Source organism: Drosophila ficusphila, unplaced genomic scaffold (assembly GCF_018152265.1).
Source record: "Drosophila ficusphila isolate 14025-0441.05 unplaced genomic scaffold, ASM1815226v1 contig_414, whole genome shotgun sequence".
NCBI lineage: Eukaryota > Metazoa > Arthropoda > Insecta > Diptera > Drosophilidae > Drosophila > Drosophila ficusphila.
This window is the reverse complement of record NW_025064328.1, coordinates 7,253,462-7,271,008: the sequence shown is the minus strand read 5'-3', so window position 1 is coordinate 7,271,008 and position 17,547 is coordinate 7,253,462. Positions and strand designations below refer to the sequence as shown.

At 42.3% G+C, this 17,547-nt stretch overlaps 2 protein-coding genes across 6 annotated transcripts; both read left to right on the top strand.

Annotated features, from left to right (window-relative positions):
• The first annotated feature begins 171 nt into the window (after window positions 1-171).
• LOC108101522 lies at window positions 172-2,177 on the top strand. 4 transcript variants are annotated; one of them, XR_001772095.1, is made up of 5 exons: window positions 172-262; window positions 319-594; window positions 659-824; window positions 1,075-1,353; window positions 1,589-2,177. XR_001772095.1 is itself a non-coding variant. In XM_017205891.1 (4 exons), the coding sequence occupies exons 2-4, from the start codon at window positions 325-327 to the stop codon at window positions 1,230-1,232; spliced, it is 594 nt and encodes a 197-aa protein (XP_017061380.1). In that variant the 5' UTR covers window positions 172-262; window positions 319-324; the 3' UTR covers window positions 1,233-2,177. The 4 variants fall into 4 exon arrangements, 2 of the variants coding, with proteins under 2 accessions (XP_017061380.1, XP_017061381.1); XR_001772094.1 differs by having other exon boundaries at window positions 1,424-2,177; XM_017205891.1 differs by having other exon boundaries at window positions 1,075-2,177.
• Window positions 2,178-2,695: 518 nt separating this feature from the next.
• Window positions 2,696-16,938, top strand: LOC108101521 (putative uncharacterized protein DDB_G0277255). 2 transcript variants are annotated; one of them, XM_017205890.2, is made up of 5 exons: window positions 2,696-2,953; window positions 11,639-12,829; window positions 12,933-13,277; window positions 14,011-14,151; window positions 14,213-16,938. In XM_017205890.2, the coding sequence occupies exons 2-5, from the start codon at window positions 11,639-11,641 to the stop codon at window positions 14,699-14,701; spliced, it is 2,166 nt and encodes a 721-aa protein (XP_017061379.1). In that variant the 5' UTR covers window positions 2,696-2,953; the 3' UTR covers window positions 14,702-16,938. The 2 variants fall into 2 exon arrangements, with proteins under 2 accessions (XP_017061379.1, XP_017061378.1); XM_017205889.2 differs by having other exon boundaries at window positions 12,900-13,277.
• Window positions 16,939-17,547: the final 609 nt, after the last annotated feature.

Here is a 17,547-nt window from a genome sequence, read left to right as displayed (position 1 = left end):
CCACCCATTTATATTTAGCTTGAACACGTATAGATGAGGTAATTATTTATTAAATATTTCGCGCGATTGCAAATAACTAAAGAGTAGTTATAAGTTATGTAAAACTGAAAAGAAATCTGGGCTGGCCCTGCGGTGAAATAAAACAGGTAGTATATCGATTTACAAAATAAATCGAGTCTTGCTCATCGCTATCGTCAACAAAACATAACAAAGTTGTTTTTTTTATGAAAATAATAAAATCCAAGGCTGATCGAAACTATGTGTAAATAAGTTTTTGCTGAATGAATAGAAATGGTTATTACTTCCTTCTCTCCATAGTTTGCAATGAGTAAGCACAACTTTGCTGGGGTTCTGAGTAATGACGATCCCTTGCTGAGTGACAACGACCTAGTAGAGGAGGGAATTGAAGAACTGCAAAGCAAGCTGGATGAAATCCTGGACAATCAAAACGAAATCATTACACTTCTTTGCCAGGTGACTCACAGCAGAATACCCGGAGAATTCTATAAAACTGAGCTCGACTATTTTCCTGTGACTGATCCCGAAGAGCTGCCAAAATTGGACACCAATCTTTCCAAGCCGGGCAATAAATATGTGAGTTGCATATACATACAATAAATTTGGTATTACGGAGTGTAGCAATTCAATGAAATTACAGACTTATCTTATTCAAAGCATTTTAAAACCTGAAGGTAGAAGAGAACCCTTGAAAAACAATTTTTCTAAGATATTTGACTACGACATTCTCATGGCGTACAACTACGATGGTGTGAGCACTAAACAGTCCTTTAAACAGTATACAAATATAAACAAAACCATTTTTGGTGAGTAATGCGATAAAAGGGTTTGAGGCAGAGATTTGCAATATGCGCTTATTTTATTTTACATTTTAACACCTATATTGGTTTACTTTTAAATTGTTTTAAAATTACTTAAGTTTTTAGATGAGATACTTTTAAAATAAACTCTGTAAATTGTATTTTTCTATGTTTATTTATGAAATCGTTTTTAAGAAATTTGACATGTTTCTGGTCAGGTCTTTATTAAAAATTAATTTTAATCGATTTTCCTTAGATATCCTTAAAACTGATGGCTATACACACACGGACTACGTTGCCGATATCAGAGCTGCTTTTCACACTTTAAAGCGTCGTTATCACAAAAGAAATCATGATTTAAGAAGAAGGATTAAACGGACCCAAAATGGAAAGCTGGATTCTGACTGGGAATAGTAGATTAGGCGTATGTTGAAGTAACACCGCATTTAATGGTTTATATTGGGCGTGTAAACCCTTGCAGTGCTTATCTTAACTGAAGGAAAGAAACGTCAAAACCGGTTTTTGGGTCTCTTTAGTAAGTTCTGTTCTTTAAACTTAAATGAGGTTATTTTTGGATTACATTTAACAAAAACCAACAACTTCAGATTTTCGAACTGTAACGTTGATGTCCACATTCTCTTGAAAAGAAATCGGATCGGAGAATGTTCCTTCAACATTCAACTAGTTTTATTTAAACTTCCCCAAAATTTATTTTTTAATCTTTTGAATTCAAGTTAAACTCATCGAGCTTTTCTTTTAACTATGCTCAGCATTTAACTTGGCTAAATCTCGAAAAGGCCACTTGTCTGGTGAGAGGACTGCCAAACTGTAGCGACTTGAGCAGAAGGTCAGGAACCAGGAGCTGATAAACCTACAAGTTGCGTTTTATCCGCAATAAGAAGACAGCGAATAGTTTTGAATTATAGGTATAAAAAGGTTTACCTATCACGGATAGTTTTTATTTGTGAACATGATTTGAAGAGTTTTTATAGCCTTAACATTTAGCCTTAAGTTGAAGCTATTAAAACTTCTTATAAAATATTTGCTGTAAATTTATTTGACTCTTGTAAATATATACCCGAAAAAATATGTTACTTTTGGTAAGCGTTTTTGATCGACTCCTTAGATGTACTAAGGATGTATGTATACTTTGTAGTACTTTCACTAAAATATTATTTTCGAATGTTACATTCTTTAACTGTTTGTAAGTAGAGCACACTTTAAGTGACTGAGACTTTATTTGTTAAATGAGAATTGCAGTTAATAGTTTTAATAATCAATCCAGCTCTTATATGAACCTTAAGCAAAATATGTTTCAATTAAAAACTCCCAAATATTTTAATAAAATTCTTCTTTATATTCACTGTTTGTTTTTACTCAATGCAACCGATTTGTGCTAATGCATATTTAATAGCAAGGCTCGCTGAGACAAGTGATTTTAAATGAAAACGACGAGTGTCGCTGCTCTTGGTAAAAAGCCAACATAGCAGGGTTCAGTAAACTTGTTTCCAATTTGAAAATGGTTATGCCAGCCGGATAAAAACATTTTCCGATGGTTTTAGGCATTGCAGCAACAAACTAAACAACAACAAGTACTCAGTTGCACAGTCGGTGTAGCGGGCCATAAATGAGAACTCAATTAGAACGTTTACATTTCTGTAAGAAACGAGTTGCTGCCGCCGCTGCTGCTGCTGTAGTTGCTGTGGTACATTATTTTTTGGCCTAAATAGTAGGCCTTGAGGAATCGGAATCGCTTGAGTTGTTTTTGTTTCGCCGAGCACCACGGCAGCGACGTCGGCAGCGAAGTCAGCAGCGGCAGAGCGTCGGCGGAGCGAGAGATACCGATTCCAATTCCGAATCCGAATCCGCTCAGAGTGGATTCGTCTTTTGGCCCATTCGGATGTGGCCTCCGCGCGCGCGTTGTCCACTGACAGTTTTATTATTATTATTGTTGTTATTATTATTATTATTATTTGGGGCCCAAAGCTAACTCTTGCCCTTTCGAGCTGCGCGTAATTTCGGTTTTGGTTTCGAATCCATATCCATTCGGCATCTCGCATTCGCGTTCGCGTTGTTTCGAGTGCATCCACATCCACTGCGATTGTTGTTGTGTTCCAGTTGCCGTTTTGTGGGAGGTTAGTTGGTTGAATAATCCGCGACTCCGCCGTGTACGCAAATTGCAAAAATTGCAAAAGTAATACACCACCCCCTTCCGCCCGCTCCATGGAAATCCATTGAGAAACATAGATCCAAGAACTGCAATAATGCCCTAGTGTGTGTGTGAGAGAGCCAGAGAGCGCGCCAGTGCCAGTGTGTGTGCGTGTGTGTGTTAGAATGCACCTTGTGGTATTTTGAAATCTAAAATTGCCAAACACCCAGCGCGTTTCTTTTTTTCGAGAGCATTGCAAAAGACTCCAGCTGTGCTAATGCTAAAGTTAAAACGAGAAAAAAGACTGAATAAAAACCGAAGAACCGAAGAACCGAAGAACTGAAAAGCTAAAAAACTGAGAAAAAGAAACTGAAAATCAGAAGCCAAGGCTGCCGCTCTTACATTTTAGCGGGTATGTAATTACGAAACTCCTGCGAGCGCCTGGCTATTTCGGATATCTGTCGGATTGCGACAGATATTCGTGGATTTTCCGCCATGGATTAATGGGCGCCAAGGGTACAGCCAGCTTTCCCACACATACACGCACACACTAACGCCTTTATTGGCCAACATACAGTCCAACTTCAAAAAGTGGCCTCAACCATATGTCGCTTGACCAACTGGAGTTATTGGTCAACTGATTTCTTAAGTATTGGTCTTAAATACTTTGAAAATTAAATAATTTAAATTTCTTGGTTACTTTTAAAATATTAAAAGTCTTCACTAATTTTCACACATTAAAACAGAAATCCTTTTTGAGATTTTTGGTTCAAACAAGAGTAAAACACCTATTCAAAAAATGTCCTCAACTTAATGAAACCAAACTTGGATACCATTTGGTTGTTACGGAAGCTTAACTGTATGCGGATAATTCCCAAACAACATTTATAATAAACCAATGAGCTTATCAGATTTAATATAACTTTATGCATACATACAAGCCCAATTGGAGTTACAGCCAATTCAACTTTGGGGAGTTGCACTGTATTTACCTACGTCACGCCCACCTGATTTCAGTGCAATCGCGTTGGCCCAGTTTACGGGCATGCTCCAAGACAAAATACACTCCTACAAGGTCGATTGCCTATGTGTGCTGCTGTTTCTGTTGCCGTTTCTGCCTTTGCGGCTGTGGCTGGCGTTTTTCTATACCAGTTTCTAAACCTGCCGCAGCTAGTTTCAATTTCTACTGGGATTATCTGCTCCGGCTTCGGTGGCTGCGACGCCTCCGTCGCTGCTGCAGGTGGCGATGTCTATGTCGATGGCGATGGCTGCAGCTCTCTGGGAGCTCATTACTTGGCCCGTCCCCGTCCTCAACAACCTAGTCGTCTGTATGCTCGATTGTGACACAGAAACCAACTAAGAAGTATGTGGAAATCTCTTGGCTGCATCGAAATCAAATCAGAAACTCGAGTTGGTCTCGCCAACTCGTCGGCTCCGCGTTGAGTTTCCATTTCAGAACATATGCGCGTTTTCGCAATAGTTTCCAACCAGAAGACTGCTATCTGCCCATTCAAGAAGGGGTTCAGGCATTTTGAAACGCCAGTCACACCTGTTCCTATATCCGATTCGGTTTAATAACGCGGAATCGAAATCAATTAACTTCGCCTTTTCCCAAAAGACATTCTCCCAAAAGCCTAATAATTAATACTTATTTTTGGTAAAGACTTTTAAAATTCATTTTTACATATGCTATAACATCATTATACTTATTTAAATGTTGTATTTTTTCGTTGAATTGATAATTGTTTGCGACTGATCAACAGATGGTGCCTTCAATAAGAACTTTAACTAAGCTGAACTTTGGTAAAGATTTACAAAAGATTGTTTTTAAAGACGTAAACATTTTTGTCGATTTGAAGAAATCTGGATAACTACTAAAGAAGAAAAACTGTGGAATACCTCAAAAAGTTTCACTTCTTTACAGCTTTGTGTTAAGAATTAGGTTTATACTTGATCACGTTCTTTGAAGAGATAGAAATTCGACTATAGCTCTAGAGACAATTTAATATTTTATACTGTACATTCATGTTTAAAAATGTGTAAAAATGATATCAAAGTTGTATTAGGTCAGTTATTGTGTTTAGTTGGCTTTTATTTCCTATCTTACCTCCTATTAAAATATTTATAAACAAGATGAAATCAAATGGCGGTTACTGTAGTGGTTTGACTTCGATTTTGTTCCCCCACCTTATCGATCCCCAATTTGTCTCTGTCGTTGGGATGCTAGAAGCATGCTCTGCATCCCTGGCTCATTCCCCAAAAGCAGCACACGCACACAGTGACAGACGGGCAACCCCCTTTCCCACCACCTCCGCCCACTCACCCCTTCACCCTTGCCACCCACTCGTTTCAACACCCCGCAACCCTCCCCCGCCCACACTGCCACACTGCAGTGTGCTCAATTCGGATGTGTGCGCCTGTGTGTGTGTGTGTGTTCGAGTGTTTGTGAGTGCATCTCCCCCACAGCAACTGCAAAATGCACTGCAAACTGCAGACTGCACGAACTGTGGTGCAATAAACGACGAGCGAACGGAACGGAACGCATATTGCGTTGGCGGCGATAGCTTGGATGTTGTTGTTGCTGCTGCTGCTGCTCCCTCTGCTCCCCCTTCCGTTCCCCCATCCCCCTGCACCACCCCTGATGATGACAGCCGAGGTCGTAGGCAAAGACGACGGCATACGCTCGAGTAACTGGCTCAGCCCACCACTACAAGCAGCCAAACCTGTTGACCTAATTTCAAATTCTGCTGCGTCTTGTTGTTGTTGCTGCTGCGGCTGATCTGTGTCTCTGTGCCAGCGGTCGTGAATGTGTTTGTGTGTACGAGCGAGTGGCGGCTCTCTGGGCCGGAGAGCCAAACGATTGGCAAATCTTCGCCAGTGGTGTTTGGCGCCAAGGGGGATCCACATCCACATCCCCTCTTCATGGGAGAATAACCCAACCAAAAAAGAAGGCCTTCAAACTCAAGCATTCCCCTAACCGAAGATCTTCAAACATTGGTTGACTGGTTTAAGATGTTAGCAAGGCGGAATTTTAATAGGAAAATTTTGAGAAAATGTATAGGTATGCAATCTGTTTATATCAAAGTAAATACACTGAACCCGAAAATAAATCTTTTTGCGTGCCAAAGATTCTAAATTGCCGTGTAGTACTATGAAAAAGTTATTGAGGTCGGTGGGTCGGAAATCCAAGTCGCTTATCCACAGAAAGAACTACCGATATTATCTTCATTTTCTATTACAATGATGGTAATGTATGTAGCCTTGGCTGTAGCAGGTATCGCTTTCAAAAACGATATAAGCAATTAAAATCAGTAAATAAAGTAAACCGCTGTAAAGCACCTTGCCATCTTTCAAAATTATTTAATTCAAAAGCAATGCAATTGAAAGAAGTATCAGCGAAATAAAATCAGTACCTTTAAAAATGTTTGGAGTTTTTGAGATTATTATGTTCTCAATGCATAAACAAACGTAGCTTATATCTTTTGGTTTCCCCACCCCTTTGAACTATGACTCACCTGAAGTGGTTACCCCCCTCGGACGCCAGCCCTGGCATTTCCGTCCCAAACAAAACGGAGACAGATACATTTACGTACACAGATGCGGATCCAGATGCAGTTGGTGGGACTTCCACAACCATTTCCACCAGCTATTGCAGTTTAAATTCAGTTTGGTTTAGTTCGTTTCGGCTTTGGGAATTTCGGAATTTATTTGCAGCCATTGGATTGGATGCAGTTACTAGGAGCACGCATAGGGGGTGTATCCCACCTTATTTATATTTTGTATTTGTTTTTGCGTCCCAGTAACCACAAGAAATTACGGTCGCTGCCACAAGCTGCTGCCTCTGTCCGCGTCGCTGCCGACGTCGCCGCCTGCTCCACTTGTCGCAGTGACGAAACGTTCGTGCCAGTGTGTGTGTGGGTGTGCAAGTGTTTGTGTGCAGAGAAAATCAAGTGAATCAAAATGAGCGTATAATTAGGTCAACACAACAAAAATTATACGCTAGCCACTTACCAAAGAGAGCAGAGCGGCAGACTCTCTCTCTGGGAATCGGAAGTGGGGCAGAGCATGGTTGCTGGTCCCATCAATTAGAAATTAATTCACGCGCCTAATGCCACAAAATTGCAATTGCAGTGAGAGCAAAAAGCATGCACCTGCAACAATATCAACAACAACAACAGCAGCATCAGCCGGGGAGAGCGGGTGTGAGAAAATAATAAACAAAAACGGGACATGCGCTGCACTTGCCGAACGAGAGAGAGTGGAAGAAAGAGTGTGGGAGAGAGCGGTTGTATACAGAGAGATGCAACATTCGCTCAGCTGCTTTTCGGCAAAGACACATAAAAAAAGCTTATATGAAAAGATGTCGATACTTGTTGTTTATACTATTTAAAAAGTACGTTACATTTATAAGTACATATATGTATACCTACTTTATTCGCGATCATTAATCCGAACTTCGAAGTCCTACGGTTGAAAATGATACAGAAATTTGGATTGCTGATTCAGATTCCAGAGTTAATTCAAAGTGAAACTTATTTTCAAACATTTGTCATACCCAATGGAGTTGTTCTTCAGAGTAAAGTGTTTGCGAGAATCGAGCTACTAGACTCAATATTGTCCAAAATGTTCCGAACAAATATAAAAACTCGTTGAATGAAGACAGGGGATCGATGTTTCCCTAGAGAAACCGAATTGTACATCTAGACAAAGTGCACTTTAACACGTTACAATAATTTTTAGATCTATTTTTACATTTTTTTGATACCAAAATTTTTTTTAGTGTAAAAAAGAGTGCTGGTACACAGAGAGCTCGGACGTTCGCTCAGCTGCTTTTCGGCTCCCACTGAACTATTTTTTTCCCCACTTTTTTCTCGCCCGTTTCTTGATTTTCTTGCGTTGTTGTTGCTGCTGCCCGTTGCTTGTTGGCCGTGGCAAGTGTTTCGCAATGAGTGCAGGCCAGGCCAAAATGAAATCATCGCCGTGCTCTCTGGCATTGATAGAGGGGGGAAATTCCTGTTCCACTTTCTATTATGGGAGTCGGGTCGGTGTTGTTGCTGCTGCAGCGGCAGAAGCAGCGGCAAAAGTAGCAAAACAGCACGTAGCATAAAAGTGTGTCACCATGGAAAGTGGTTTTCTCTCTCCCGCGTCTCTCTTTTCCGCTCTGTTCTTGTTCTCATTTCGACGCACATGTTACCCGCTTTTTGTTGTTGCTATTTTCTTTTCTTTACTTTTTTTTTGGGAATGCTTCATTGATTTGCCAAAGAAAGCAACAAAAACAACTCCATCGACCGACTGACTCATTTTGTTGCGTGACGAAAGGCGATCCCCCCACCCATCCCACGCTGGAAAACCGGTAAAAAAAAAACGCTACTAAGGTCAAATCTGTTATATGGTCTATTTTGCATGAAGATCCAGCCTTCAGTCGCCTTCGAAAAGATGCGTTCGTCTTCGTTTTCAACTTCACTTCCACTTCGGTAACAAACTCAATTCCAATTTCGACTCCCATTCTGTTTTGGACTCACAACTTCCAACAACAGCAGAAGCTTAAAATCCCCAATGGTCAATGCAATGCTAATAAACTAGCTTTTGATTTAAATTTGAATGGGAATCGTGTGCGGTGGCCTAAGGCTATGCAAAAGATTTATTTGGCCTACAAGCCGAGCACAGTGGTTTAAAGTCGCCGAATCTAAAATATAATTATATTTTTTATGTATTTTATTAAATTTCTTATGGTATTCTCTGGATTTGAAAACTTCAATAAAAAGGATCTGGCTCCCCAATGTAATGGTAATATAGAAATCATCCGCAATGTAGGTTTTTCACATATTTACTATTTGTTGATGCCTTGAGTAACAAGGTAATAGCCGATATATGCACTCACGTTAAAATAATGTCGTGGTTGATTTGAGACTGGGATAAATTGGTGCTATAATTTGTAATAAAAAGTTTTTAATTAAAAAGAATTAGTTTTGTTTAATTTATAATTCAATAATTTTTTGTAAGAGACTTTATTTGGCCGCCCTAATGATATTTTTGGCCACACACCATTTCGCCTCCCATCTCCAGAATTGGCCGGCCACTTGGCGCACCTTTATCCCCGACCGGCGGACAGTGTGCGACATCATTAAGGGCTCTCAGGGCGCTCCAATTATGTCGCTCACTTGTGTGTGTGTGTGCTCCCATTTCGCATTTCTCCTACCATTTCTCATTTCCAGAGCGGCTCAAAGCCCAAGCGACGCTTTATATTTTCTTTTGCTTTCGGCTTTCGGGGTTTCGAATTGGGAACAGCACGGCGGGCAAGTGAAAATGCGGGACACCCCAAAGACCCGAGACTGGAGACCCGAAACCCCAGGTTGGGTCGTATGTTAGCCATCGCTCGGCCGGAGATTATGGTGATGATGATGATGGCGATGGCGATGGCGATGGCGAAGTGGTGGCGATAATGATAATAATGATAAAGCCTGACCCAGTTGCACTCTAAAACTTGACCCAATGACTCCATTGGGTTGGCAACTATGGCATTTATAATGCCAAAGCCAACAGCGCCTCATAATTACTGAAAATGCAAACCGACTTTTTGTGCGTTTTTCAGCGTTTTAGCTTTTTAGTTTTTTTGTTTTTTTTTTTTTTTCGTTTTTGTGCTTGCGCCGCTAATGTTTACAAGTTTACAAAATTTAAGTGGCCTGCCCCGAAAAAGAAGTTTCGTACCGAAAACTCGTTCGCCCGCGTGGCAGTGGTGTAGCATCGAAAAAGTGAATTTGTAATTATGTAGATGGCTCGAAATAGGCCTACGACACACATTTCATTTTTCAGAGTGCTGACCTGGCCAGAAATGCACAACCACTCGCGCATACCTCTTTGGCCGCATGTGGGCCGCATAGGGAAGCTGGTCGGGGCTGAGGTCGTCCCCCATGGCTCTTGGCTTTTGTGATCTGGCTAATGCTAATGCACAAGCATTCAAGGTTGAATTAAATTAGCTGCGAGAAGAGCTTGGCCCGCTCTGTCGAATGATTATGGATGATGATTTATACGCTGCCCGATATACACTCACACCCCATACATCCGCACCTGTGCCTGTGTGTGGAGGTACCCATAACTATCTATAGGTATCCACTTTTGACCTATTGCCAAAACTCTGGCCAGACGACGGGTGACATGCGTCACTAAGCCAGAGTTGCACAATGGGACGGAGTCAGACATTTTAATTGTAAACTTTTGTTTGGGTACTACCTTCGAGATTTAATGACGTCTAGTTAACAGCTCCAAAGTAATATCAATTTCTGTTTTTCTCTATTACCCCTTAAAGTTGAAATTATAAAAGATTTTAAGTTTACAGACAGTAAACAAACTACATTTTTATTTGTATGTTATTTATTTAAACTCTCTTTTATTTAACATACCATTGAAGTGGCTTAAAGAAGAAATTACGTGTCTATTGGGTGTATTAAAATATTTTGACAAGCTGTTTATCAAGTCAATACGTTTCTGAAAAACGATATTTGTAAAACTATAAAACGTTTATTAAAATTATGTAACCATCGATTTATTTTTTAATCTCAAGAAATCTGAGAAATATCTTTTTAACAATTTTTCTTTACAACTTCAAAGTTTTAGTGCCCGATGACATTTTGTTGCAATTTTGTTTACCGTTGACTTATTACTAGCACATAATTAACAAGCATTTTTAACAACATTTACTGGTTTCAAAAATATGTCTACCAATATCTACCAATATTTTTACTCCGAAAGCAGTTTAAAAATTTAATTTTTTTGGGGTATATTGAGATTGATGATGTTAGCTTTTTGAACAAGAACCTCTTTTTAGAGCCTGGCCTAAACTACTCGAAAGATTTGGTGCCAAATGCCATTTAGTTGCCATTGTGTTTGCCGCAAACTTTTGAATGATTTGCTCGGCGCTCGTCGGTGTGGTCCGCATCTCTGGTTCGGGCAGCGTTTCTGTGTGTGTTTGGGTGTCCAAATGATTGCCCACCTGCAAGACCAGTAATTGGCCCCAATAACTTTGGTATTTTCATAGCACGAAGTCAACGTCAACGCCGGCAACAGCTACAACAACAACAACAACAAGGCCGCCCAAAAATGGTTGGTGTCGGTGTGGTTGTTGGCGGCTTGGTTCTTGGCGAATTCGCCGCAGGTTCCCCCCAACCACCGTCCCCGTCCCCTCACCACTTGCCCCTTGCCCCTCATCCCACGAAGCTGCGACGCTGACACCAATTTGGCTTATTAGAGTCGAAGTCTGAGTTTGGGCTTGGGTCTCTGGGTTGGAAGCACTTGAAATGCCAAAAACCGACTGCAAAAAAGCCAACAAAATATAGCAACCACAACTTGTCATCGATTTTCGGGCGTGGTCTGGACTAATCTAATTCTCACTGAGCCGAAAAACTGGTGAAACATCTGGAAATTGGCCCAAATGTACTATCTTAAAAAATATAATGTTTTAACATCTGGATCCTCCAAGTGATTTCTTATTAAGAACTCAAAATCCTAAATCGTTGCATTTCACTTTTTCACTTTTCAAACGACAATGTATGCTTTTATTTAAAAACTTTATTTGGTGCCAATTTAATTAATATTTTTTATAATATTTAAAGGCAATTAAAACACATTCGATTCGATAAAAAGCTAACAAGCAAGGTCTACTTTGCACTTACAGATGGCCGAAACGATCAGTACGGCGGCCAGTGGGATGGAGTTGGCCCTGAAGGACCCCAGTCCGACGGTGGGTGGCGGCATGATCGTGGACATGACGCCCACCACGGCGGCCCTGCTGCACCACAACGCGATGGCGATGCGCGGCCTGAAGGAGGCGGCCTCCTCCGCCTCGGAGTCGGAGCTGCAGGAGCCGCGCTCGCCGACGCCCACGCCCACGAATCTCAGCACAGGCCCCCACTCGCCGCCCATGACCTTCCGCTGCGAGCGCTGCGACAGCTTCGAGACCGGCTCGCGCGCCTCCCTGCTGCTCCACGTGGTCCAGTGCCTGGCGGGTCAGGCGGCAGCGGCAGCGGCGGCGGCGGCTGCGTCGGCGCGTCTCAAGAGCGAGGACCTGCAGGAGCCGGAGAACATGAGCCTGGGCCACATGGAGGGCGGCAAGGGCGACGGCCAGGCGGGCAACGGTTCCAGCTCCTCGGCCAGCTCCTCGCCGGCGGGCAACAGCGGCGGGGGAGGGGGAGGAGGCGGCGGCGGCGGCGGGAACAGCAGCTCGCGCAAGGTGTTCGAGTGCGACGTGTGCAACATGAAGTTCTCGAACGGGGCGAACATGCGGCGCCACAAGATGCGGCACACGGGCGTGAAGCCCTACGAGTGCCGGGTGTGCCAGAAGCGGTTCTTCCGCAAGGACCACCTTGCGGAGCACTTCACCACGCACACCAAGACGCTGCCCTACCACTGTCCGATCTGCAACCGCGGCTTCCAGCGCCAGATAGCGATGCGGGCCCACTTCCAGAATGAGCACGTCGGCCAGCACGACCTGGTGAAGACGTGTCCGCTCTGCAGCTACCGGGCGGGCTCCATGAAGTCGCTGCGCATCCACTTCTTCAACCGGCACGGCATCGACCTGGACAACCCGGGACCGGGCGGCACCTCCTCGCTGCTCCTCGCCTTGGAGTCGCAGGCTTCGGCGGCGGCAGCTGCAGCGGCGGCCAGCTATGTGCCACCTGGACTCAGTCCCGTGCCCGTGCAGTCCCAGCAATCCCAGCAGCAGCAGCAGCAACAGGTTGCTCCTCCGGCCAGCGACAGCGGGGAGTCGATGCGATCCCTGGAGAACGCCACGCCGCCGATGCACTTCCTCACGCCGCACGTGGAGATCTCGACGCTGGGCGAGAGCGGCAACACGGAGTTGTTCAACGTAAGTCACCTGCTGCATGGCAACCAATCCCTTTTCCAAGTCCCCTCGCTTACAAAACAATAAAAACTAGCTGATTTGCGTTTGGCGTGAATCTGCATTGCAGGGCAACAACAATAACAACAACAACAACAACAACTGCACCACGAACAACAATAACAACAACAGCAGCAGCAGCGGGAGCAACAACAACAACAACTGCAACTCCATTAGCAATGGAAATGCCGAGTCCAACGGCGATAAGGTGAAAGATCGAGCCCTGATCATGCAATCTCCAGTGGAGCTGCCCATGGATTGCAACACCAAGGCCACGCCCATCACATCCAGCACCACAGCGAGCAGTCTGAGTGGCGGTCTCAAGAGCCACCATCAGCACCCGCACCACCACCACCACCATCACCACCACGAGAACCACATAACGCCGTCGATCAGTCTGATACCCATCAAACAGGTGAGTTGGGGAGTTGGACGATCGGCGATAAATGAAGATCAACCATTGGCATTTGGCTGGGTATCCAGTAGGATTATCCAAGGAGCAGGGAGCTCACGTTGTTAGTATGGAGGGAAGCTTTTCAAAAAATAACAGTGAAACTAAACCACTATTTAGTAGTTCATATTATTTACTGGCAATTCATAAAGTTCAGGAATGGGAAGATATATAAATATATTTAAAAACACTTGAGCATTCTGAAAGTTTTAAATACAAATAACTTCGTTTTGAATTGAAATAATTTTAACTATATAACTTTATGTAGCTTTGAGTTACTGAGAAAAACAAAGAGCTGGGAACCATGGTACATTTGAGACATGGAAGTCCGATCGATGGGCGATGGCTCTACACTTAATCTGCATGCGAAGGCGGAACAAAGTCTTAAAAACCTGTCGTGGGTCACAAAAGTCTGCATACCTAATTTGGTTGAGCTAGCTTTATAACTTTCCGAGTTCCAGGGCTTGTATTTTGGTGTTTGATTTAGCGCTTGATCTTGACCTGTAAAATAAAATTGCGAATACATTTTAGAGATTTTAAGCGGTATGAATAGATAACTCTATATGGTATGTTGATATTATTTTAGCCTTTTATAAGAAGTTTCGTTTTCAATCACCAATAAGTGCATATTTATTAACACAAATATGGGGTTTCTTAGTTAACTGATTTTAATTCGTTTTATTTTCTTTCCCAATAGGAGCCCATGGCTGAGGATGTGGACAAGAAGGACCTGATGAACGGCAGTGATCCCAGCAGCGACACAGAACAGGCTTCCATCAACAATAACAATAACAGCAGCAGCAACAACAACAACAACAGAATCACCTCACTGATCAAGGTGCGTTATCAACACGTTATTATCCCTGAATCCCTTTAGTAAGAAACCTCTGTGCCAGCAGGTCTCTCCACTGAAATCGCTCCTGCGCGAGGATCTCAAGCGGCGCATCTGCGCGAAGGCCAACAACCGGATCACCCGGAACGCCACTCCGCTGGAGAGCAACAACAACAACAACAACTCCGTGCTGTCGAACAGCTTGAGCAACGGATCGGGACGCGGATCGCCGGGCATCAACGGGGTAAGCGGCGGCGGCGGCGGAGGAGGTGGACCGCCCACGCCGGCGGCGCCAAGTGCCACCAACGGGGCCAGCTCGACGCCCATCTGCAACGGGACGATCACGTCGACCGGGCAGGACGGGGACCTGCTGCTGAACCGCAAGCTGATCCTCACCTGCCACTTCTGCGGCATCGAGTTCCCCGACGAGACGCTCTACTTCCTGCACAAGGGCTGCCACTGCGAGAGCAATCCGTGGCGGTGCAACATCTGTGGCGAGCAGCTGAACAACGTGTACGAGTTCAACTCGCACCTGCTCAGCAAGAGCCACCAATAGCAGCCACAGTTGGCCGGCAAGTAGGAGGAGGCGAGTAGGAGCTTGCCGGCTCGGGATCTGCAACCGGACCAGGTCCACAATATTTACTTAGCTCAATTTTGAGAGATTTTCCACAACCAGGCACACAGTTAAGCTCAGAGCAAATTATACACTTACCATCTAGTTCTACGTTTACACTTACGTCTACGTTACAGATACAGATATAGTTATAGTTAGTTAGAGATAACTCATCATATTTTTATGATCTGCATGCAGAGAGTATGAAAATCAAATGAGAGCTACGTAGTTACCTAATCCCTTAAAGAGTCGAACAGATTGCAGAATCAAAAACGGATGGCATATATGCAAACATATTATATACATATACCCTCCCCGGAAAGCAACCAACCCTGTTATGTAGTCTTATTATGCGAATGCGTTAGGTTTTGTAGTTTAGTCCTTAAGTACTTGGCAATAATTTCCAGCCGGTTCAACCGGCCAGCAACACTTGCGTCAACGCGGGTCCGCTTAAGTCGGTTTTAGTGCATTATATTATTATATACATATAGCTAAGGCTCGCCTCAAAGGTGGCAGTTTATCGTTTTAAGCATCCACACTTCACACACACTTCACTCGACACACATAGATACATCCGATACGATATATATGCCTATACAGTTGCGGCGAAGGGCTTTAAATTTGTTATGTTTTCAGAGTTTAATACGTCGGCAGCCAGTTTAATTACGCGGATATAAACGAGACGCTATATATCTACGAATATTTACATATAGACAGCAGGATATATACGAACATAGCCAGGTTATAAACACCACTTTTCACACAGGAACAGATACAGATACAGATACAGATGCAGACAAACACACAGATACAGCAACAGATACAGCAAACAGATACAGTTACAGATATAGATTCGGATTCAGATAATGATTCTTTTAGCTTAGCAGAGGGTTATCGAATTATGAATTCAATTATTATACTCGTACCTTTTACCATAGCTCCTAGTTTGAATAACTAATCTAACACAATAACGGCAACGATCGAGGGTTTCTTCGATTGTGGAAAACATTTCGAATATTCGCACAGTGCTGCTCGTAAGTTTGCATACAACTGGAGCATAGGAACATTTTTTAAACAAGCAAGACAAAAAGAAAAACATGCAAAAATTACAATTGTGATACGAAATTGTTGTAAATAATTGGTAAATCGAAACATGAGTAACATGAACTTTATCGTTTAGACAAAACTATGCCTTAGATGCCTATGATATAGCATAACATACATATACTGATATACTGATATCTACATCTACGATACGATACGAGCGATCACTGTACAAACAACCAACTGGACGAGAAACTGTTGATTAGTATAGTTAACTTTAGTGTAAATCAAAATTTGAGAAAGAAACCCCAGTCCTTCCCAAACCCTCCAACCCCCACTGCCCCCCTCCGATTCCCGTCCCGAAATCCGAACCCCTTTTGCTGACGTCACGGGTTGTATGCAGCCAGCAAGGCGCCACTGTGCGCAAAATTTTACTTCAAATTAACATCCGTCCATGATGTTCACAGTTCTAGCGAAAATAACACTTAACACTTATCCATAATGCTTTCGTATGTAAAAACAAAGGTGAGGAGGACTCGAAGCCAACCAACCACATTGTTTAGTTCCCATCTTCTACTGTTATTTGATCTGTACTTTTAGCTAGCCTTAATACTTAGTCGAAGGTTTTTGTTAATCATTTTTTGTTGTTCATCCATTAGCACGTTAGAAGACACCTGCAGCACTTGCACATTATGTACATTACGTTCTTCCCAACTTCTTCTTATAGCAATATATATGGCAATGCCCCCTTACTTTGCTCTTCTCTAGCCAATTCACATGTGTAAAAATGGTTTGTTGTGTTCAGTTAATATTTACTACTTACTACTCGGTAATTTACCACATAGGGCGTATTTTGTTTTTGTTTTTAACTTTGTTGATAAACTAGCATCGAGTTGTTACACAAATCAATCCATTTCGAAATCAAAAGGCGTACAACGTTGAATGTAACAATTGAGCAATTTTTAGCGGTCTTTCATGTTAAATTTTAATAGAATTAAATCGATAACAGAACATTTAAAACAAAATGGAAACACCAAATGGATTAAGAACAGAAACAAAACATTTACTTAATTAGTGATTATAATTCTAGCTACAAACAAAAAAGGCATGTTAATTTTTTAGAAATAAAAATGGTTTAAAACAAACAATAAAACGATTTTTCAATTATTTCTGAAGCTTAACTTTAACGGTGGAGCGTTTAAAATTTCTATTACAAAGGTTTAAAATGGCCTGAGCTTAAAGCAGTTCGTCTCTGTTATATTAACAGCCTGGAACACAATCTCCAATGACCTGCTTACCTCGGCCACATGCACTGCTTGCACTGCTGTTAACTACAATGCTTATTGGAAATTTAAAGCTTAATATTGGATTTTGCTTCAGGGTTGTTAAACTGCATTTGCAACTAATATTTCCTTAGAGCTCTACAGCTGTATTATAAATAATAATATTATTGTCTTTTCCAGATCTTAAATAACTAAGTTTCTTAAAAGGTATTAACAAAAAAATACCAGTAAAATGGTCAATGTACTTCAATAGAGATGTAAATAAAGACGAGGTTCACCTTTTTTATGTTTTTACGTTTTTTTTTAAAGACAATTTAAGTTTATTCCAGAAATCTGTAATTTCCTTGATCTTAGATAATAGATAAACTGGTTTCTTCTGCATTGCCTTCGATGCCATGCCAATGTTCAATATATCAACCGGCTCTCTCGGGATTGGTTGACTGGTAATTGACCAATCAAAAC